Source organism: Globicephala melas, chromosome 10, assembly GCF_963455315.2.
Source record: "Globicephala melas chromosome 10, mGloMel1.2, whole genome shotgun sequence".
NCBI lineage: Eukaryota > Metazoa > Chordata > Mammalia > Artiodactyla > Delphinidae > Globicephala > Globicephala melas.
The window spans coordinates 19,121,421-19,144,380 of NC_083323.1; the positions used below are offsets into that span (position 1 = coordinate 19,121,421).

At 40.7% G+C, this 22,960-nt stretch overlaps 1 protein-coding gene across 3 annotated transcripts in view; it reads left to right on the forward strand.

Annotated features, from left to right (window-relative positions):
• Positions 1 to 22,960, forward strand: part of IGF1 (insulin like growth factor 1) — a 74,300-nt gene that overhangs the window by 45,709 nt on the left and 5,631 nt on the right. Inside the window, exons 3-4 of one of the 3 annotated variants that reach the window (XM_070046472.1) lie at positions 8,436 to 8,617; positions 10,103 to 10,154. In XM_070046472.1, coding sequence (XP_069902573.1) covers positions 8,436 to 8,617; positions 10,103 to 10,154 — 234 coding nt within the window. Of the gene's footprint in view, positions 1 to 8,435; positions 8,618 to 10,102; positions 10,564 to 22,960 lie in introns of those variants that run through there. The other 2 variants (XM_030856237.3, XM_030856238.3) reach the window with 2 other exon arrangements.

The following is a 22,960-nucleotide window of genomic DNA, read 5'->3' on the forward strand; positions in this document are numbered from 1 at the left end:
GTCGCTGACTCTGGCTGTTGCTTCTCTGCACTAATGCCAAGGGCTGTCTCTGCTGCTGTGGAGGCTGCCCTCCAACGCCTCACTCCCTGATGCAGGCCCGGATGCCTCTCCTTATGGGGCCTACACCTCCCGACACTCTCCCTTCAGACATGCCAGACGGCCCTGGCAGCTGTCACCCCTTCACCTGGATCCTGACCGTGTCACACCCACCCCTGGGAAAACCTCCAGATGCACCCTGAGCAAAACACAGAGGCCTGAGTGAGGAGACTGACGGGGAGCAGGGCCCCTGAGAACGCAGGGCAGGTGCCAAGTTGCAAAGAAAAGAGAAATGATAGACTTTAGAGTGAAACTAAAAATAAAGAGAATGTGTTTTAATACCCCTTTGGCTGATTCATCTTTCTGTGGCACCAGAAAGAGGGGCGTTACCCCCTATTCATGAATGCCTTATGCTTTGCCTACAAGGCCTCTCTTCCCACATCTGAAAGAGTAAACTGACAGTAACAGTGTAAGTATAGGAGATAATGCTGGTGGCATGGCTACAATCTCCACATTGGAGCCGGACTCATCTTACAATTTCCGTCACAGCCTTTCTCAAAAAAATGAGATAACTCAGGTCCATATGTGCGATTCCTCAACATCCCTTCTTATTCTCTCTTGTTTTGTCTGTCTTCATCTCATTCAGGCGTGGGTCCAAGATGGAGTAGTGATTAGTGGGCCTGGTGACATTGTATACTTGGTGGCTGTTTATTTCCAAAGCATGGTTGGCAGGAAAGGGAGCCTTCGATTTCAGTCATTCCAGAGAAGGAACTAAACTCTAATTCTTAGCCTACCATGAACTCTGCATAATATGAGCTTGTGCCCTAAAGTGCATCAGTGAACAAAAAGAATGTCAATGGCTGTCAATAACAGGAGACAAGCAGATATAGAGGAAGAAGCGAAAAGAAAGAGGAGAGAAATACGTATGCTGTGGAAAGTGATTGGGGAACCACCCTGACCATGTATTTTGCCCACATCCCTCCCATGCCTTGCAGCATTGTTTTGAAATAAGTGAATAGATACTAATGCTGAAAAGCCAATTATTTTAGCCAGTGGATTATTTGGGAGAAATCAAAGGTAACAAGAGTTCAAGATAAGCCCATATCACTTGTGTGACTTAATTGGAGGATCTGTTCTCATAGAGTTCCTATTCCAGATTAAAAATATTTAGGACAGTCTATACAACATAAAGTTTGGATATTCTTTCAAAGGAACACATATTCATTATTTTCATAGAGAACAGTCCTCCTTTATCTAGAAAGGCCATCTTTTCAACCAAACTTTGGAAAGGATGCATTTTTAAGAGGAAGAGAAGAAAAGGAGGAGACCTGCCCAGCTAGCCTTGCTGGCCAGCTAACTCCATAACAATTATAAGAGCTAACGTTTATGTAGAGTTTATTGCATACCAGACATTGTGCAAAACACTTTATATGCATTCTCACTTAACCTTCACAACAGTCTTGGGAGATGCTCTTATGTCCATTTTACATAACAGGATCTGAGTCTTAGAAGAGTTGGTGCCTTGCCCAAGGTGAATAGTGAATAAGTGGCAGAATCCAGACCTGTCTGACTCCAAAACGTGTGCTTTTAGCCACTCCACACATTGCCTCCTTCACTGGTATGACAGATGTCACAGGCAGATCATACTCAAACCCTGCAGTATGTTCTAACTAATCGAAACTGTATAACTGGAAAATGGTAGCTAACTTATATAGCAGGCTCAACTGAAATAATTCAAACATAAAAATGACCTCCTGGCATTTGATTATCTTTTACCTTAGACGTTGATAAACCAAGCCATTCCCTCAGGACAACATTTCTGTCCAGCAAAGCATTTCTCTTGCCAAAGTATAATTTTGTTGGCTACATCTATCTCCTCCAAGGCCTGGAATCAAACCTAAACTAGTAAATTGTGCTGACCTGGCAAGACGCTCGCCCTCCAGGGCATTGTATCAGGCTAAAGTAATACATCACGTTGCTTCCCACTCTGTCGGCCCATTTCTCCAAAGAGCCCTAAAACGGTAATGTTTCTCCTCTGAATCTCTAGTTTTCTTGCTCATAAGCCTTGCACTTTAGCTCCCTGGCCTTTGGGACAGAGGCAGACCGAATAGCGCTAGTTTCACACCTGCCCTTGAGTCGGGGCTTCCAAAAAAAAAATGGCATATTTGAAGAAAGGGGCAGCCCCACAGAGCACTGCTTCATTCCTTTTAGGCCCAGAGATACACAAACATTGACTTGATTGGGTAACAGGAAGACTTTGGTCTTTGGGTGATGGGGATTTAGAAGCTGAGAAAGAGTTGCCGAGTGATGGGGGTGGCGGCAGGTCAAACAGAGCCGCGATTCCTAGAAAAGATGACCTCGTTCAACTGAGAAGTAGTGGGACCAGCAGACACTGGAAATTAAAAATTAACACAGGCTGAAGTGAAACTGATGACTGAATTTGATAGGTTTTCAAGAAAAGTTTATGACATGCCGTTCATAGAAGAGAGGACATTTTCTGTGTTCACTTCTATAAATGCCAAAGGCCAGTCCTACTTGGAAAGATCTTCTGCAGAAAAGCAGAAATGTGCAGAGTCCACTAGCAACATATAAGGCAGGCAATAGGTATATATTTTCGAAAAAGTTCTTCACAAACAATCCTATTTTTAAAATGTTTGGACAATAGTTTTGATACTGACAGTCAAGCACTTCATTCCCCGATATGTGTTCGAGTATGTGTGTGTACATACTCTCGTTATTCTAAATGCATAGTGATGTGGATGGTCTTACAGTAGTGAAGGCATCTTTCCATATCTTTACTAAGCACATGAACACATATATCTCAATATTTGTTTTAATGCAAGTTGATTTCCATAGAAATTTTTAAAGGTAAAATATCGATTCATCAAAAGGCTTTAAGTTAATGCAAATCCTATGAATTCAGGAAATATCAACCATTCAATGTATTACATTTGGGGTCTAGGTAATGGTCCTATCACAATTTTCCTTATATTAGGAATTCATGATAGGAGTCCAGTTTTCCACATAAAGCCATAAATAGGGAAAGTGAGAAGTGATTCTCACTAAAATGGACACAAATTTAAGATTACTCACATTCTACTCAACTTTCCTACTAGTATCCCATGCAAAATTACGTCAACTGAATGCATTTTTATTAGATAAGGTGGTCCATGGAGCACTGCTGCCTAAGAAACTAACCATTCTGAGTTATTCTAAATTGTCAACAGGTCTGGAAGTTATGGACAGATAGCTGGTGTAGGAAACCTAACTGGCTTCTACAGATATTAACTATGGTATTTGATTGTGTGATCAATCTTAAGTTAATCAAAGTTAAATGCAACTTCGTTTTTTATTAGTTAATAATCCATTTGCGTTTTCTACCAGACACATAATTGTGTATTTTCTAGAAATAGCCCTGGAAATACAACTAGAACTGTCTTACTTCTTTTTCCCTGCTTTCAAAACACGATCAACTTTAGAACCTCCCCCGTTAGCAATTTCTAGAGAACTTTTAGCCCTTGGAACACAAAGAGTAACAAGTGTATATCTTCAGAACTGGATATTTCCCTATTTGGAAAATGTTTTGCATTTTTTATTATTTAAATACTGATTCTTCAAATCAATGTCTCCTGTTTCCAACAATAGAGTTAAAATAATTAAAGGGAAGCTTTCTCAATAAGCAAGAGGGGAAGTTTCAAAGGAGATTAAAGTTGAGTACAATGTCCCCACTGTATCCCCAGAAATCTATAAAGAAACACAAGCTTATGTGGCACCAATAAAGGTAGTACATATTTACCAATGATGAATGACCAGAGCTCTTTGCTCTAGAAGTGATGACCCCAGTTAAATCTCATTATTATGCCTTTTCCTTCAGAGATGGAGGGAAGCAAGTTGCTTGCATCCATGACAAAATGTGAGACTCAGCTAATTGGCATGGTTTTAATGATGCCAAAAGTCTGCCCCAAACCCTTATAACTAGCAAGTTTGCCCTGAAGATTATTGAATTACTCCACTGACCATGCGTTATTTAAAGGGAAGTGCTATTATTATAGAAGCCAGCTGTTTAATCATTGGAATTCTGTCTGTTGGCCAACTTTCAAGATACAGCCGTACAACTTTCAAGATACCGTGATGACACTTTATGTCTGCTCATAGAGGACTCAAGGCCTAGGTTAGGTGGTAGCCAACTTGTCTGCTAAGCAATCTTTGGTTTGCATGCTCTGGAGCAAACCTACTGAAAAATAAATACACAAACATATAAATTTCCAATGTCAAGACTTTGTCAGCAAGGAAAATTCTGTGAAATTATACCCATGCCTAACAGTTCACCCTAACAGTTGAGTGAGTATATGGACACTTCATAATTGGTATGACAGAACTCTGGGACTATACCTAGTTGTAGAAAGGACTATCCCAGTCACCTGTCTTTTGTCATAGAATTGAGTACAGAAAAATGTTTTGAGCGTCTTGGGGAACTCAAGTGATAAACAGAAAACAAATTTTAACCTTCTAAGTTAGAAAATATTTGGTTTTCTTTCTTGAAGACAGTGTAAAAGTGGTTTCCAACCATAGTGAATATTTGGTTGGCCTAGGTGAGTTTTCTTCTTCATTTCTCTACTTATTGCAGATTATTTGGAATAGAAAGGACCATAGCAGTCAGACACTGTGTTCAATACAGGAATATGCTCTTAGGATCTCTGACAGGTGTTCATATAGCCTTTACTTAACTGCTTCCAGCAATGGGAAGTTCATTACATTTAAAAGAAGTCAGTCCCATCTTTAACACTCTTAAGTTTAAATTGTTAGAAATTTTTGCTTATATTAGTCCAACATTTGTTTCTTTTTCACCTACCAACTCCGATTCTGCCCACTGGAGCATAATTACCTAGTGCTTAATGAGGAGTTTTTAAAGGCAAGGATGGAACAGTTCACTCCATCTCATTTAAAAATTACTCATAATGACAATAGCTACAATTCTGAGGTCATTAAAAATCCCTATTTTTCTCAAAATTGATACTGTAGCAAATTATTTTACTGTTTTCCTGGTAAACCACATTGCATCATGCTCCTAGTTTTAGCCCATAGCAAGAAATATCTTTATTTTGGTTCTTGAAAAATAAGAAATATGAGGCATTTGAAGATAAAGGGAAAAACTTTGACCTTCAACTCTGGCCTCTCAATTGTTGAGAAATGATTTTTTTGTTGTTAAATATCTTTATGTAGAACCAGAAGTCAAGTCTATAAGACACTTCAAAGGGTCAATTAAACTTTAAAAGGCAAGGTAAATACTTGTTATGTTCATATATTTTCAATGAAGTACAATTAGTCCATTGTAGACATCAGGAATAGACAAAGAAAAACATCTTTCTAGGATTGTGGTGGCTAGAAATAACCGGTAGTTACATTTTTGACAAAATCCAAGTCTGTAATATTTTGACAACATTAAAAAAAACAGATATAGACATAAGGTAAACTTTCTTTTTAGAGCATTATGGAAGAGTCCTAAATTTCTCTGTTCCTAAAGTCATTGATCTATGGACTAAAAAAAGCACAGCTATTTTATAGACTGAACCATGGCAAACTCTGAGCTCATCTAAGAGGTGACAAAGCAGATGCCTGGTGTGTGCTATTATTGTTTGCTGTGCTGATGATTACTTTCTATCTCTCAAGAGGAAATAGTCCTGTGGTGAGTTTCATGGCTGTTGACAGTCACCAAGAAGGGAATATGTATACATACAATGTTTGATGCTGTTCTGAGATGAAGGTTAGTGTCCTTCTCCAGTGGCAAGCAAGAAGCTCCAGAACCTATGGAGTCTCAGAAGGAAGATAACTTTAGAGATGCTTGAAACAGAGGTGCTAAATAGGTCCCGGAATCACAGAGCCTATCCCTCTCCATCTTCAACCCATAAGGATGAAATTAGTTGTTTCTAAGTTAGCCGAGTGTGAAGGTTTCTGGAACTACTCCTGCCACATTACCTCCAAACATCAAATTACTATTCCAAATTCAACAAATGAATCGCAATCATGTCCCATCAAGAAATGCATCGTTTTGGCAAAGAGCAATCATTACCTGCGGTGGATGACAGGGACACTTACCTCAAAGTAGGCTGAGTCACCTTCCCCTCTCTCCCCACCCCAAGAGAAAACCAAAGTGTATCAGCCACTCTCCACTGGCTGACCCCTTCAGCCTCTTGAAATAGCCACTTAGCAAAAAGTATGCAGAAGTCCTTTGTGGATTACAAAGAGCCATGTAAGCCTATTTGTGTCTTTATTCTAATTTATAGTTCCAGGAAAAGATTATAAAAACAAAAAAAAACCAAAAAATATTGTTTACATTGCCCAAGGGACCAGATAAGTCCTGGCTTGCCAGGGCCCAGCTGGCGAGCAGAAGCAGAGAGTCTTCTGCACTGGTTGATCCTCCAATGGCAAGTGAAAGCACCGTTGAGGCTCCAACTGAGACCAGCTGCCCGGTCCCTTCCAAATCCCTCAACCATGAGGAACCCACAGGGTTCGCCCTGAACGAAAGCAGCACACCCCACCCAAAGAGACCACAATTGAACCCTTGCTAAGTTTCTACCCCTAGCTGCCCGAAGAAGGACAATAAACCTGCCTTACAGGGAGGAAGCATCCCCAGGTTCCTGTGCCAAGCATCAGGAAAACATTTGGATTCTTAGAGGATGCCATGAACAGCTGGCCCCTCGAGCCGCAAGGCAGCCAAACTAGTTTGGTAGCAGGCCATGACCATGGGTCTGATCTCCCCCAACTAGAGAGTTCAAAATATACATGGAGATTTTGACTTTCAAAACTCCATCCTAAAGTACAGTATCATTATTATGTGACCGTAAGACTTTTTATTTAACATATAATGCTGTCTTCTGTGTCAGGAATTTAAATTGAACATATGTCACATTGATTAATTGGATCCTTCTGACTCAATAGTTCACAAATTTTCTTCCATGAAGCTTGGACATCAGTGGAGAAGACTCAGGCCCTCCACCTCCCAAGGGAGGTAAGGGAGACAGAGAAAGCCAAGATCCAGTCCCCTGCCCTTGCCCAAGCCACAGCAGTTTCACTTTTGTCTGTTTTATATATGGGTATATAAGCAAGATTTGGTGTAACGAAAGTTCTACTATGACAAAAAGTTTACAAAGAATTCAAGTACGTTTTAAGTTCCATGTAAACTTGTTTTGCCTCCTTTTTACTTCTAGAGCCAAGAAAAGTGTGTCCAAATCAAAACAAAACAAAATAGAATCAAACTAAAACCTACTTGCCAAGTAAAGAGGCCTAATTGATTTGCAAATATCAAAAGAAATTTGATTCCTGGTGTTCCCTCTGGGCAATCAGAATGAAAAATAGACATTTAGTTCATTCTGTCTCAGTCTAGTGGTTATTCTATAAGAAAACAGAAATGATGGTTCTGGCCTCTCTAGGGTGATAGGAGAAGGGCGCTATCACATTGGTATTGTCATCAGTTCCAAGTTCCAAAGCTTCTGGATGCAGTCAATAGAGAGCCTGTCTCTTCACAGACCCTATATGATCCTGGAAAGCGATGTTCTGAGGAAACAAACCAACATTTATTTAGGACCTGCTAGGTGTCAGGTGATATGCTAAGTACTTTTCATACAGTATGTCATATAATCCTCAAGCAATCAGTACAAGGAAAATCTTATTAACCCCACTTTACAAATGGGTAAACTGAGGCCCAGGAATGACTTAAATGACTTGTCCAGAGTCACACAACAGGTCTCCCAGGCTCTATGAGGCACTTGGGCTTTGCCAGGAGTAGACCCGAGTTTGAATCCTGGCTCCACCACTGCATGAATGACCCTGAGTGAGTCATTCCCAACTCTGAGTTTCGGTTTCCAAGTCTCGGTTTCTGCATCAGTTAAGTGAGGAGAACTTTCCAGACTTAAAACCCCTTTAATTCTCAGTCTGATGTTATAACAGAAGCAGTTAAGCCAAAGAGCAAACATCTGAGCCATCCTGCAAACAAAAACCATGCAGATTTGCTAACAAGATTAAGAAAACATAAAACATGCTCTTTTAATTAATATTCCTAGCAGCCTCCCAATTAAGTCAACATATAAGGAAAGGTGAGGATTGGGTATAGACAAGATCCTTGACTACAGGTGGCTAAGAACTTGAGGAGAATTAACACAAATAAATGCACGATGAGTGAGGTATTGCCGAGTGTGGCACCAACTCCAGGAGACATACTGGAGTCCAGAAAGATCTAGGGGGTCAGGAATTGTTGGAGGAGCTTCAAGAAGAGGTTGACTCACAAAAGTGTGGGTTGATGAGGTGTGGGGAGAGGAGAGTCTTCAGGGGCTGGGTGGAACTGTGGAGATAGCATATTATCCCACTCTAAAGCCAGGCCTCTCTGCGTTTGATTGGAACAGACAAGCCCACGGGGTATGGCTCGAGCAGTCGGAGGGCGCCTCAGACAGGAATCGTGGATGAATGCTGCTTCCGGAGCTGTGATCTGAGGAGGCTGGAGATGTACTGCGCGCCTCTCAAGCCTGCCAAGTCAGCCCGCTCTGTCCGTGCCCAGCGCCACACCGACATGCCCAAGGCTCAGAAGGTAAGCCAACCTGAGGGGGGATGGCCACCCCTGCAAGATCTGTATCCTATCCATGTGGGTGAGCCAAACAGTAACTAGGTCCCGTAGTCTCCTGGCTCACAGGTCAAAAAAGCTCCATTCTCAACTGAGAGGTCCATCCCTTACATTATTCCACATTGTAAACTCTCCCTTCCACTGCTCTGGACCATCTGATCATCAGAAGACAGTGGAGAAGAGTGATTAAACTTGGGCTTTGGTATCAGACAAAACTGACATCCTAGGTTCGCCAATCACCAGTGGAGAGCCCTTGGCGAAATAATGTAACCTCTCAAGCCCTAGTTTCATCAGTAAAGTTGGGATAACGGTACTATCTACCTCATCAGGTCGTTAATGTGCATGCAATGCTTTTCACATGCCTGCACAAAGTAACTGTTGGACAAGTGTTAACTTCTGTCATAACTGCATGAATAAAGTATGTGACCTTTCAAGTCCTGGTATTTTGCAAAGGTGCAAAGAAAAAAAAAACACTCTAAAATGGGAACTAATAGAAATTCACATCCAGTGGCAAACATAAAAGAAAATAAAAACAAAATAGAAAGAACATAAAAACAAATAGAAACTTCTGTTTGGCTCTAAGAACACCAAAAAATTTCTAATGATCAAAATCTGCAGGTGTCTCTTACTAAGAGCTAGACTTTAAACAAGCCTTAGAGGTACTATCTATGCCATCAAAAGTACATAAATCATCTGATGCACATTGATAACTTAATACATTTTTGTTGAATGAGTGAATGAACAAGTGAACAAATGAATATACGTGACTACATTTTAGTGATTTAAGTAGAAAGAATGAGAACTAAAGAGAAGGTGAAGAAAATGAGGAAGGATGAATAAGGAAAGTAAAAAGCTCTCAGGTCTCCTTGGGGACTCTGTTGACAAAAAAAGAAAACAACTTGAGGTTTTAATCTTTGGAGTCAAAACTTTGGTATCAGACAGAAGGCACAAGATGAGAGACCTGGAAGTACATAATAACACCTTTGCTGCTTCCTGGTCCTAATTTGCAGCTGAGGCTGGAACAGGGGGCTTAGCAGAGATGCGACCCCAGGGAGCCACCTTGAGTGATGCAAAGGGACTAGGCACAACCTGGTTCACAGAGAACACAGTAGCCAGAGGATGAGTCAGGAACAAGTGCCACAGAAATAACGTTTAGGTGAATGTGGCTGGAAGGTGTGCTTGAGGGGATGAAGGCAGGTTAATTCTTTCTCTTTCCAGGTGACACAGTGCCTCTCAGTTTCTAGTTGGGGAGGGGGTGGGTGGTGTCAGAGATGAGTCTCAAAGTTCTGGAATATCAGGTCTAGTGACTGAGGTCCAGACACCTCTCCAGCACCAATGATGTCTTCTGCATCTATGGAGCCCAGGCATTCTGGGCTGACTCAAAGGCTCTGTCTCCCGGGACACCAAGGGGACCACCTGTTCTCAATGCAATTATTTTTGTGATGTTTACAGTATCAGCCCCCATCCACCAACAAGAAAAAGAAGTCTCAGAGGAGAAGGAAAGGTGGGCCAAAGAAACATCCAGGAGGGGAACAGAAGGAGGGGACGGAAGCAAGTCAGCAAGCAGATGAAAGGAAAGAAGAAAGAGCAGAGGAGGGAGACTGGAGCTAGAAACTGAACACAGGCAAGAAAGGAAAACGGAGGAGAGAAGGACTAAGACAGAGGCAAGGAGGATGAGAGAAAAGCAGACAGCGAGAAGCAAGTGGGAGATGCTATAGAGGAAATGAAGAAAAGTAGGCCCGCTGGAGCTAGAGAGCTCATGTGACAGAAGGAGGAGAAACGGAGAAATGTGGAGAAACTAATAAATGTGGAGAAATGGAAAAGGAAAATGTCATGTCCAAGAAAGTGCAAAGAAAGACAGTGGCAAGAATGAAAAAACAAAAATTATGAAAGAGGCAAATAAAACAATTCCCCTCCCCACCAAAAAAACAAGTAAAATAATTAAAATAAAAATCAAGGCTTTTATATGCATTTTAAAATTTTGTGTGAATTTTACAAGAATTTCCATGTCAATATATATCCAGAGTTAAATATTAGCCCCAAATTCTCAGCAAGAGTGAATTGTGTCATAAAAGTTCCCAGATTTCCTTTCCTACAGTGTCATTGGAGGCTGCATTTCTTAGTCAAGCTCGGGCCAAAGGGCACCCAGTATTTGCCTAAAGGCCCATGAGGCCTGAGAGCTTACCTATGAGAGGAGGTCACTGAACTTTTCTGTGTGCACTTTGGAATCAGACATAAAAGATGTATTAGTGTGATAGGGCTGCCATAATAAAGTGCCACAGACATTTTCACACATTTCTGGAGGCTGGAAGTCCAATATCAAGGTGTTGTCAGGGTCAGTTCCTCCAGGGACCTGGGAGGGAAGGATCTGTTTCTAGTCTCTTTCCTTGGTTTGGAATTGGCCTTCTTTTCTCTGTGTTTGCACATCATCTTCCCTCTATACAAATCTCTGTACCCAGATTTCCTCTTCTCATAAGGACACCAGTTATATTGGAGTAGGACCCATCATAATGACCTTATTTTCACTTAAATATCTGTGTAAAGACCCTATCTCCAAATACAATCACATTCTGAGGTACTGGGGGTTAGGACTTCAACATATGAATTTGGTGGGGGACACAATTCAGCCCCAAACCAAAGACTTCTGATGTTTGACTACTGCCTTGTGATTCCATCACCTATAAAATTCTCTCCCTCCCCCCACCCTCTCTCTCATGCATGCACACACACACACACACACACACACACACACACACACAAATCTAGATTTTTAGACTTGAAGTCCTATGAGTTTCTGCTCCATGGAAATACTAGGGCCATGTTATGTTAGAGCTGCAAAAATCATGTGCTTCAATCCCTTCATTTTGAAGATAAGGATACTGAGATCCAGAAATGGGTAAAGACAGGCTTGGGTTCTAAGCCACCCTCCTCTGGCCAACAGAGAACAGCATACAATCAACAGGGACTAAGAAAGAATTCCAAAAGGAAAAGATAGGGTGGAAATGGCCACATGAAGCCCGCTACTAATTTAATATTTTCCATCAGAAGGAAGGGGATGAAAGAGAGTAAGAGCAGTAGATTTTCCTGAGGGTAAAGAAAAGTCAAGTAGAATCACAGAATTTGAGTCTTAGAGATTTTCTCCTTCAGCTTCCTTGATTTAAACAGTAGGGTTAGGGTCTTCATAGATAATAAAGCAAAAAGCCTCAAGATCATGCAAATTGTGAATTATAAGAGGTGAGAGAGGGTACAAGAGAGAAGTGCTCAGCCAAGCAAATGATGACACTTGGAGTAAGAGGATGACAACCAAGAAGTGAAGCATTTCATCGAAGTAGCCTACTTTGAAGATGTCATGGTATAAAGGAACATTCATTCTACCTGTCCTTCATGCCCCAGCCATGCTTTCTACTTCAGGATCATCCTTCCTCCATGGGTCACTGAAAACCCAGGATATATAATATATGGAGATGCCCAAGGCTCAAGCCAGGAAGGAGGAAAAGGTCTGATCACAAGCATGTCAAAGCGCCACATGGGAGCCAAGACACTGCTGTTATGGTTGCAAAGTAGGTCCTGGCTTATTAGAACAGACAAAAGCCAGGCTGCTGCCTGAGCCCATCTGGCCAGCCACCTTATTCAGGAGATGCCCAGTTCTCCTTCTGATACATACATGCTTTGGAACCAGCCTCAGGCATAAGCCAATACCTACTGTTTCTACCACCTGAGAGTAACCCCACAAACAGCGATGGCTTTTCAAGGGACCACAGTTTGGTAGAAGAATTAACAGTTCATGTCCTATGGAAAGATTTCTTAGAAGATTATCCCTTCCCTTTTTCCTTGATGACTGAATCAATGTCAGTTATAACACAGGGCTTTGGATAAACTATAGTTATACCCAATGATGAACTTCATTCAAGAAAATGTAAGGCAAAGACTTTAAAAGAAAAAAAAGGAATAGAACTTTCTAGTTAAAGAATGCTTAACTACCAGACTATTAGTTAAAACCCACTTCTTTTTACAATGGGTTTTATCAACTCTAAAGCAGTCACATTGAATGCCTACATGTGATTTCTCAATAATATGAATTAAGTAAACAGGAAGAATCTATTGTTGTCTTTCCATCTTACCCCTTCTAGAATCAGTACTAAGCTCCTAGTGATACATGGCATATAATGATGGATGAAAGGATGGATGGACATGTGAGTGATATAGGGAGGGGAATAGTATTAGAGACATAGACCATAAAAGTAAGTAGCACTGCTGAGATGAAATAATTCTTTTTGTCCTTGCATAAGACAGTGAGGCAAGTGCAGCGTAAAAAAGGGAAGGCAGAGGAATTGTGCTTGCACAAGTCTTGCATATTTGGAATTTCCTACTCTAGCCAAAATTGAAATCATTCAAGAACCTACTGCTAAAGGTGGCAACTGGTTGAGTACTTTATAGTGAATGTTACGTTCCTATTCGTCCCCTCAATGCTTTCTTGAAGTGAGCAGAGTATTAATCACCATTTAAAAGCCCACTGTTTCAAATGTTTCTTTTAGGGCAAATTGATGATTGTGTGTAAAACTATCAGGAATATGTAAGGAATCATGATCCTTAAATTATTGAAAATATTTTTATTTAGTACCTATGATGTGCAAACCTCTGTACAAGGCAGGAAGGAGAATTATAAAGATTGGAGAGACAATAAAACATAGTGGTTAAGAGTACAGAATCTAGAACCAGACTGCCTGGGTTCAAATTCTGGCTATTTCACTTAATAGCTGGATGGCCTTGGGAGAATCATGTAATTTACCTGTGCCTCAGTTTCCTCGTCTGCCAAATGGGAGTAATCATTGAATCTACCTCATAGAGTTGTGAGGATTTATTGAGATTGTGTGTGTGTGTGCATACAAATATATATTATAGTGTTTAAAATGGTGCCTGGCACATAGTAAGCACTATTAAATTTTTAGTTGATATTATGTTACTTAGTTCTTAAAATTAGAGCCATCTGAAAAAGAAATAGGTCTCCTCAAGTAGGAGCGAGGCTCCTATTAACAAAAACTTCAAGCTCAAGCTTACCAACACTTTCTAGTGACATGGTAGTGTGTTTCGAGCATATGATAGGAAAAGAGAACTCGATGACCTAAGAATCCTTCCAACCCAGAGAACCCCAGTTCTGTGAATTATTCCAGCTTCGGTGGAAGCTCGGCTGTCCCACGTGAAGAACTGTTAACTTTTATTTTGAGGTCATAGAATGAACTTTCAGAAAACCACTATTTTTCTCAACCAGCTAAAATCAAATGTAATATGTGTTTTCATTTCATGGTGCCTGAGGAAAATTTAATTGTAGCATGAACTCCAGCTCTTACTAGTTTAAAGTAAAATTGCCAAAATAAATAAAAATGTGGGATATTTCCGGGCTCACACAGCTTCCGGGACATTTCAGTTTCTAGGGCTGCCGATCCGGTGCCTCTCACAAACATTTGATCTTCTTTCAAACATCTCTTGAAAACAAACAAAACCTCATATAGCTTGTAATGTGCGTGCTCTTAGGATGTAAGGGTGGAAAAGAAATGAGCTCCCGAAGAGCCCCTCCCCTACTCTCTCCTCCATCTCCTGTCTCCCTCCCACGATCACCAACAGGAAACAATGTTTTCTTAAGTAAACTTTGCAATTTCTCAAGTCCACTTGCATCCATGGGGGAGGATGAGGTCTATTGTCTTTGCTTGCCTATGTGAAGGGAATAGGGCTTTTGGCAATATTTACTAGAAAACAAGGAGCTGACTTTTAATCCAAGGGCAAAGTTGATAGTCTGGAGTTAAAGTGGAAGCCTTTGGTAGCAAGGAAAAGGTAAATCATTTTAGAGGAAGCAGAATGCCGTTTATGAGGTTTGAAATATCCACTATAGAATTCCTCAGTGATTAAAAGCCCAGCTACTGAATCCTTGGAAAATCAGTGACAATATGTATTGACCTAGGCAAGATAAGTTCACTTTTAAAGAAGGAACAGGCAAGGTTAGCAAAGGTTCTTCAGTGGCCACTAAACTTCCAGACCTGCAAGGTCAAAATCAGCTTCTCCATCCTCAGAGGCCTAACTGAAATCTGAGTACCTTTCCCTGATACCCATCTATTTGGGACTCCTTCTTTAATGGGACTCCTTTAACAGCCTTAGTGCTACCTCATTTTTATCTAGCAACCAAAAGAGATGGTTTAGAAATATATACTCACATTTAAACTCAAGTAGAGAGAAATGGAAATTGAGAACAGCATGGAAATTATGAGAGATGTGGGACAACGGGTCTATGAGTCCATGTCTGGTACTTCTAGAGAGAAGAAACTTCTCACCGCACTAGGAACTCAATCATAGCTCAATGGGCCATTGCTAGATAAGTAACAAGAGCTAGAAAACATTTTCCAAAATTTCCATCTATATTTTATTCACTAATGTGGTTACAGTTTTAAGACCCATTGGTCAGAAAACTAACTCTTTTGAAAAAGTAGAGGTTTGATAGAAATAAGAATGCTAAAAGTCCATCCAACTAATTTTAATTCTAAATACCCTTGTGGTAATTTACAATCTGTAGTTAACTACAGCAAATACTTTTGAAGGGAAGGAGATTATTTTCTCTTTTTTGCTTTTTCTCTGTGCGTGTGTGTGTGTGTGTGTGTGCGTGCGTGCGTGCACACTGGGATTCACATGCCAAAATTCTTACAAAATTCTGTGTAAAATATATAAACATTCACGTGGAGCTTTCTGTCTGGACAGCTCCAAGAGGTCATGTAATCAAAGACCAACCAGCTCCGCCATCCATGAAAATATGATGCACTATTTTCACAGCTGTAGGTAACAATTATGGAAAGACAAAAATTCTAAATGATTACAAGTAAGACCATGGCAGGTTGAGGGTTTGGTAAAGATTCCTAATCAGTTGACGATTGTAGACTTGGGAACATGTGATATTTATGTCATGGTATGAGTGTGGCAAGCTTGAATCATTCATGAGGCACTGGAGGACTAGAAAAAATGAAAAGTATAAAGGAATCAATAAATATATAGCATTATTTTGTCAGTATTGGTTGACCAAGGCCACGATTGGATGGCTCCGGTTTGTCTCTGTCAATAATGATATTTGTTTCCTTCTTCAAAAAACGCTTGTATGGAAGTAAAAGTACTTTTGGCACAATGCAATGATTCTGATTTTTTTAAAACTGTATACACGCATGAATTATTCTTGCACCATTTTCTGTCTTGGAAAAGCACTGGCTGGCACCATGCATGTTTACTCTTATATGCTGAAGGCTCCCATCAACCTCAAACAGATGCAAATCACTTTAACTTGTCATTGTGTTATTTTGTTCATCCTAAAAGTTCAGAAGAGCCTTCCAAACTTGCAAAATTTCTCTCAATTCAGTGAGGAGGAAAATTCAGAACACAGTATTTGAATGTTCTGCCCAGATTTGTCACACACACAAAGAATGAGTGGAAGAGGGCAACACCCTTTCCTACTAATCCTCTGAACTCATCACTATTGCGTTGAAATGACACTAAAAGGTAACAACCCTGAGCCTTGCATCTCCCCAGAATATTATAATATAAATTACCACATACATGAGTTTAAGTACTCCAGCATATGTTGTATGTCAGATGAAACAATGCCATTTTGGAGGCTTAAGAGAAAAAGAATAATCAAATCCAGTTTTTAGGTAAAAATGTGCTGAATCTTTAGTACATATCAGTGAAATTGCTAGAATCTGGTGTTCCACTTTTTTAAATACCACAACATTTGAACCTTTCAGCAATTCCAAAATCAACTCCCCCTGGGAAAGATACTGTGCTTAAAGTTTTTTTTCTTAATTTAAAAATGTAAAACAAACACAAACAGCTAACTAAACAGGCTGCCCATATAATCAACAGTCTAAGCAGCCCTGAAGTATTTTACAACATCCTTCAAGACTATTAAAGGCAACATAAATAACTATTGCCAGCAAGGGAAAATACCCTTCAGCTTTTTTTTTCCCTTTCCTTTTTTTTTTTTTTTTTTTTTTTTGGCTGCATTGGGTCTTTGTTGCTGCGGGCGGGCTTTCTCTAGTTGTGGTGAGCGGGAGCTACTCTTTGTTGCAGTGCGTGGGCGTCTCACTGCGGTGGCTTCTCTTGTTGCGGAGCAAGGGCACTAGGTGTGTGGGCTTCCGTAGTTGTGGCACGCGGGCTCAGTAGTTGTGGTTCGTGGGCTCTAGAGTGCAGGCTCAGTAGTTGTGGCACACGGGCTTAGTTTCTCTGTGGCATGTGGGATCTTCCCGGACCAGGGCTCAAACCCACGTCCCCTGCATTGGGACAGATTCTTAACCACTGCGCCACCAGGGAAGTCCCTCCCTTTTGTTTCTTCTTTTTTTTTTTTTTCTTTTTCAGGCTTTTAAACCATTTTGGTAGCTATTTCTTTCTTTTTTTTTTTTGAGTAAGTTATACGCTTGGAATTGCATTTATTATTATTATTTTTTAAACATCTTTATTGGAGTATAATTGCTTTACAATGGTGTGTTAGTTTCTGCTGGTAGTGATTTCTTACATCACAGATAGAAATACTTGAAACAGAGTCAGGTGGTGTCCCTTGAAAAATAAGAAAGTTGCCAAGACAGGATAATCTGTGAATAATTATGGGATAAATACACTCCCTAAACCTGGGGATTCCTAGGGATGTACCAGTCACTAGAAAAAAGAGCTATACATCTGCTATCCCAGCACTCAAGGGAGCCCTGGGCACCCAGTAAATAACTACTCTTTCACCAGCCAGAGAAAGGGCAGCACCCAAGCATGGGGCGTGCTTTGACAACAGTAACTATTTTTTAAAAGGCAATAATAATAGCTGTTATTTATTAGGCATATGCTCTGTGGTAAGCACTATCACGAATCACCTCATTCAATCTTCAGTGTTAGCCTGTGAGGTAAATGCTGTAATTACCCGCATTGCACAGATTAGAAAACTTGGGCTAAGGGCAGCTAAATGTCTTGCCAAGATCTTGCCCTAACAAGTGGTCAGACCAGAATCCAAACTCAAGACAGACTCTAGCGTTTTAATCATGCATTGTGCTCTCTCTTCTGCATTTCTTCACTGATATATTACTGTACTGCAACCCGCCAGTTGTAAGTTCTGAGACCGGAGTGGGCTCTGTGCACAGCAGGAAGTAGGAAGCCATGCAAGGCTTGCTATGACCTGAACTCTATCCCACCACTCCTGCAGGAGATTTAAATCAATTTAACAAGCATTTCCTGGTTTGCCACTTTGCTCAAAGCAACATGCATCCAGGGAGGAGACAGAGGTGCAGGAACAATGCTACCTGCCCTCAAGGAGCTTACTTGTTAGTGGGGAAGTGAACACTTACATAATTTATGCCACAGCACATCAATGCTCTAACAAAGGTAGACCCAGAGTGTATTCTGACAGCACAGAAGCCAGAACAGACTTGTGTTGCCATCAAGTTCACAAAATAGATCTAAACCAAGGGCCCTTGAAACAGTAGGCTCTCTTGCATACAACTCTGGTAAATGTGTAAGGGTGATCACATGCAATCATAACATTATGAGGTGGGTGCTCTTACCCCACCCTTTCATTTTACAAAACAGGAAACAGAAGGAGAGAAGAATGTAGTGATTGTCAAAGGTCACACAATTCTGTGCTGGGAGCTGGGAGCTTAGGTATGTAAGTCCAGGACCTCCGAGAAACATAAATGAGACTAGGTTAAAGGAGCAAGGATTTCATTAGGGGAAATGCCCGTGTGAAAAGCAATAGGAGAGGATCAGGGAAGCCTGAACAAGCCATCAGAATGCAATGCAAGTCTGACCCCAGTGAAGCAGAGGAAGAGAGACAGTTGGGTGGAAGCATCCTAGACTGCTGAACAGTCTAAGCAAAGTTCAGCAAAGCCACTGAGGAGCCCTGGAGCCAAAGCTGGCCAATAAAAGAATCTTGTGTTTCCCAGAAATTGGGTCTGCCTTGGTTTCCCCACCATACTCTTCTTGAGCTATGGGAGGGGCATGCCAGGCCCATCCACTATGGCCAGAGGAGACAATCATATTGGAAAAAATGTGCATTCCCACTATAACCGCATAAAAGATAGGATGAGGTCTTTCCAGAAAAAATAAGTAAATAAGAGGCTGAGCAGACCAACACTGTGCCCAGACTATACATCTCTCACTTTGTTAAAGAGGCAGTTACTCCACCAGGAGCATACATCTCTTGAAAAGTGCACTTTGTCCTTTGGTTTTAAAAGTCACATCCCAAAGCACTGAGTTGATTGCATGACACTCACTCTGCTTGGCTCCCAGAGATGAAAGACTGACCTCACTCTCCTGGAATTTGAACTTGTAATCCCCCAAAATAACAAGACATCAAAGTTGATGTTGAGACATCTAAATCATCCTCTACAATTCCACGTGTCTCCAGACCAAGCCAGAAAAATAGCTAGAGCACATCCTTTTCAACAGGTAAAGAGCTGACATCTGGGCCATCTCTTCAATCATACACTGCTCTTTCTTTTTTCCATTTTGCCCTGTTAAGGAGAAGGTCAATGCTCAGTTAGAACTTTATGCTGTGCAGTAGGCTGCTAACATTCCATGATGGATGGTATTTGCCTAGCCTTTTTTATACGGTGCCAGTCTTTTCTTAGACTTTATGTCATACAATACCTAACTTGTTTGCAGTGGGTGGAGATGGAAACAGAGTCTACTGAAAACATCACTGCTCCCTCCCTAAAATGTAAAGGGCCTATTATTATCCTTCTTTTAGATTCTGTCTCTTGGGCAAAATCTCATAAAGATAGGCAGGGAGAAAATAAGGGCTTATAACATCTGCAGGGTTAGCTTTTGTTAAATGAATGCTGTGCTACTAGACCTCTATCACTAACCATAAAAACAGGAGTCAGCTCACATGTGATAAGGGAGGGCATCCACTTCCCTAGAGTCTTGCCTTACCCTCCAAACCAGCATCTACCACCATTTGGGATCATGGGCAGCTCATGACATTATCAGTTATCGGAATTGGATTTTGAGGCACTAGATATTGTCTTACCTCTTAGAGAGGCAGTATGGCAGAGTGGCTAACTGGTGAGCTCCAGAATCAGAAGGGACTGATACAAATTCCAACCGTGGTCACATCTTCACTGTAAGAAACTAGGAAAGTTGTTTAGCTTTTATAAGCTTCATATTCCATAAAGGTAAAATGGGCAAGGCACTAGTACCCATCTCCAAGAGAACTATGAGAATTAAATAAGAGAATGTATACAATTAGAACCTTATAACACAGTGTCCAGAACATACAAATGTTCAAGTGATAGAATTGTTATCCTTTTATTAAAATAATAAATTATTTTACTATTAGATCTAGGTCTATTGATTTGTTCCTATGGGACCTCAAGCAAGTCATTAAATCTTAGGGAACCTCAGATTGTGAATGAGACAGATGCAAACAACATCATCTCACAAGGTTGTTGGGAGGGTTCACTGACTACTGTGTAAACTGTAAAGTGTGTGCAAATTTTAATCAAGATTACTAGTATTGTCATTGTCATTAGCTCTCAGCAATCTTAATCCAAAAGTTTGCGGATAGCTTTCCTTTGGAAAAAACCAAGAGCTAGGATGTGCTAAGAGATAAGGAGGAATATGAATGACCCCTTCAGGGCATTTTCCAGCTTCCTAAATACCTGTGTACGGTACACACTGTGTAATAAAGTATATCACAAATTAACCCCTATCAAACCTATTTCCTCGTGAGTTGGTTAACCCTTCCTTCAGAGGGTATATTTCCTCAACCAACCCCAGTGAGCTAAAGGACCAGCATTTTTTTTGTAAATAATCTTACCTTCCCTGGTGTCAATAGGAAACAGTATTTACTCACTACTGTTTTCCTTTCAAAAATCTGTCTAGTTACATACTAGAAACAGTTTCAGCTGGTTTGTTTGTCTTGGACAAGCTGTTGAAGTGAAACGTTTTTGCTTGGCTGAATGTGGGACAGTTTCCTAACCCCTTCAAGAAGTGCGTTGAAGGTGGGCGCCAGCCCCGACGGCTGCTTCTGACATGCCTCCACTTGCCACCCATTGTCAGGTGGCCCGCGTCATTAAATTAAGACAATGAGCAAAGCAACAGATGCAACTGAGACTAAATCCCTGAGTGCCTTTGTTTTGTCACTGTCATTGTCTGCAACAAAGAAGTCACATGTGAGAGCCCGGGAAGAGAGCCAATGCAAACCAGACGACATCCCAGCTGGTTTTGAATGGCCTCCACCGTACGCCTGTGTGCATGGGAACCATGCTGCCTGGAGCAGTGTCAGCTTTAACAAGTGAGTGAGTTTCTGCCCAAGACTTTGCTGCGATGCCGAAACAGACCCAGAAGAAATAGGCCAGAAGATCCCTCCACTCAGACTTTGCACTTTACACTTCTGCTTTGAGGGAAAAAGAATCTCTCTGTTGGGGAGAAGAATAAGATCTATATGGTTGGCCAAGCTAACCCCAATCCTTTTTGCTACAGCCCTCATGAATTTGAAGAGGGAAGCACAGAAGATACCTGAATTTTTTCTTCTGGAAATCTGAGATTAATTTGGCTTGAGAGGAAGACTGGAGATTAAATACCTCATGTGCTTTCTTTTTACTTGTTACCATCTCATTCTGGAGCATTTTCCTAGTTGGGGCTTTATCCAGATTCTTAAAAATCTCCTTTTTCTAAGCTGGCATGCCTCTTAAACAGAAAAAGAGGTAAAACCCAAGTTAGGGTATTTTTAGACCTGTTGGTAAATTTGGTTACTAGTTTGGTAGACTGATAGTGTCCTTAATAATAGCGATTGTGGGGTTTTGATGAGCCATATAAAATCAGCAGGGTCTACTGAGAACTGAACAGGAATGTTTCAAGGAGTTTGGGACAACAGTGTCTCTACTCTGTAGCCCCATATGTCTTTCTTCCATTTTCTGGAGAACTCCTTTAAGGAAGCAGATTAAAAGGTAAGATTAGGAAGGAATACAAACTTTACTGTTAGCTTAACAGCGGAGCAACAAATGCGTAGAAGTTGTACGATATTTGGGGGGAAAGTGGCAGGATGTTAAATGACAGCATTTCAAGCTATACAAGTGCCCAATTTCTCCCCACAGCATTTCAAGCTATCCTATACAAGTGCCCAATTTCTCCCCACAAAGTTTTTTTCAGTGGCCACTGAGCTAGATATTTTACTAAACATCTTTACACAATGATCTTCCTTCTATTCAGTAGGTACAAGATATTTTGACCGTCAACTCACAAAGTGCTAACTTGCTTTTATAAAGGTCTTGGTGATAACTCTAATGTTCCAGGTAGAGCTGAAAAACATGTGTAAGAAAAATTATCAAATCCCTACGGGTCTTCGTCAACAGGTACAACTTCCAGGGACTGGTAGTTGATACTGCCCCACCTTCTTACCCTCTCCAGTTCTCGGGGCTAAGTGATCTCCAAGGTCCCTTACACTGATCTCTAAACTTCTAACAACGATTGGGTGATTGATCATTTCCTTAGCCAGAAGGAAGAATTTGGAGATTCCAGTCACCATGGTGAGAATTCTTGGTTTTGGTCTGGATGGAAAATGTTCCCAGGAAAAAGGACACTGAATCCTTGAACCTCGCTCTGTACCAATAATTATCTACTACATCCTTCTCTAAGGGCCTCCTGACTAGAAGTGAAATCAAGACAAGCAGCACCTGATGTTTATGCATGCAAATGTTATTTCCTCCCAGATTTTATGTTACATCTTATTTGTCTAAATTAATGTTGCTATTTAAGTATATTCAAGGATAAAATAATAATTACAGAAAAAGTATAATGACTTGATTCTTCACATTATCAGAGGTCCATTATATTCATTCATTCATTCAATTCATTCTATAGCTATTTATGGAGCACCTGAAATGTTCTGGGCACTGCTCTAGACATGGGGCTGTAACAGTGAACAGAGACAACTCCCTACTGTCATAGGGCTTCTAAGCAAAACTCAATATTCCTTGGATAACAGAATTGCTTGTTGATAGGTGAATGGTAGCACCAAAGCAAGGAATCCAGAATTTTTAATCCAAGAATGGTTACTTTCCAATAAAGATGAAATAATAATAATAAGAGTAAATAACAATTGGTAATACTTACATAGTGCTTACCATGTGCCAGGCCTATTATAAGTGTTTTTATGTTCTAATTCTTTAATCCTTAATCCTACAATGTAGAAACTATTATTATCCTAGTTTATGGATGAAATTGAGACACAAGAGATTGTCACTTGCACAAGTTCACATAGCTAGAAAATGGAAGAGCTGGATTTGAGCACAGCTTAGA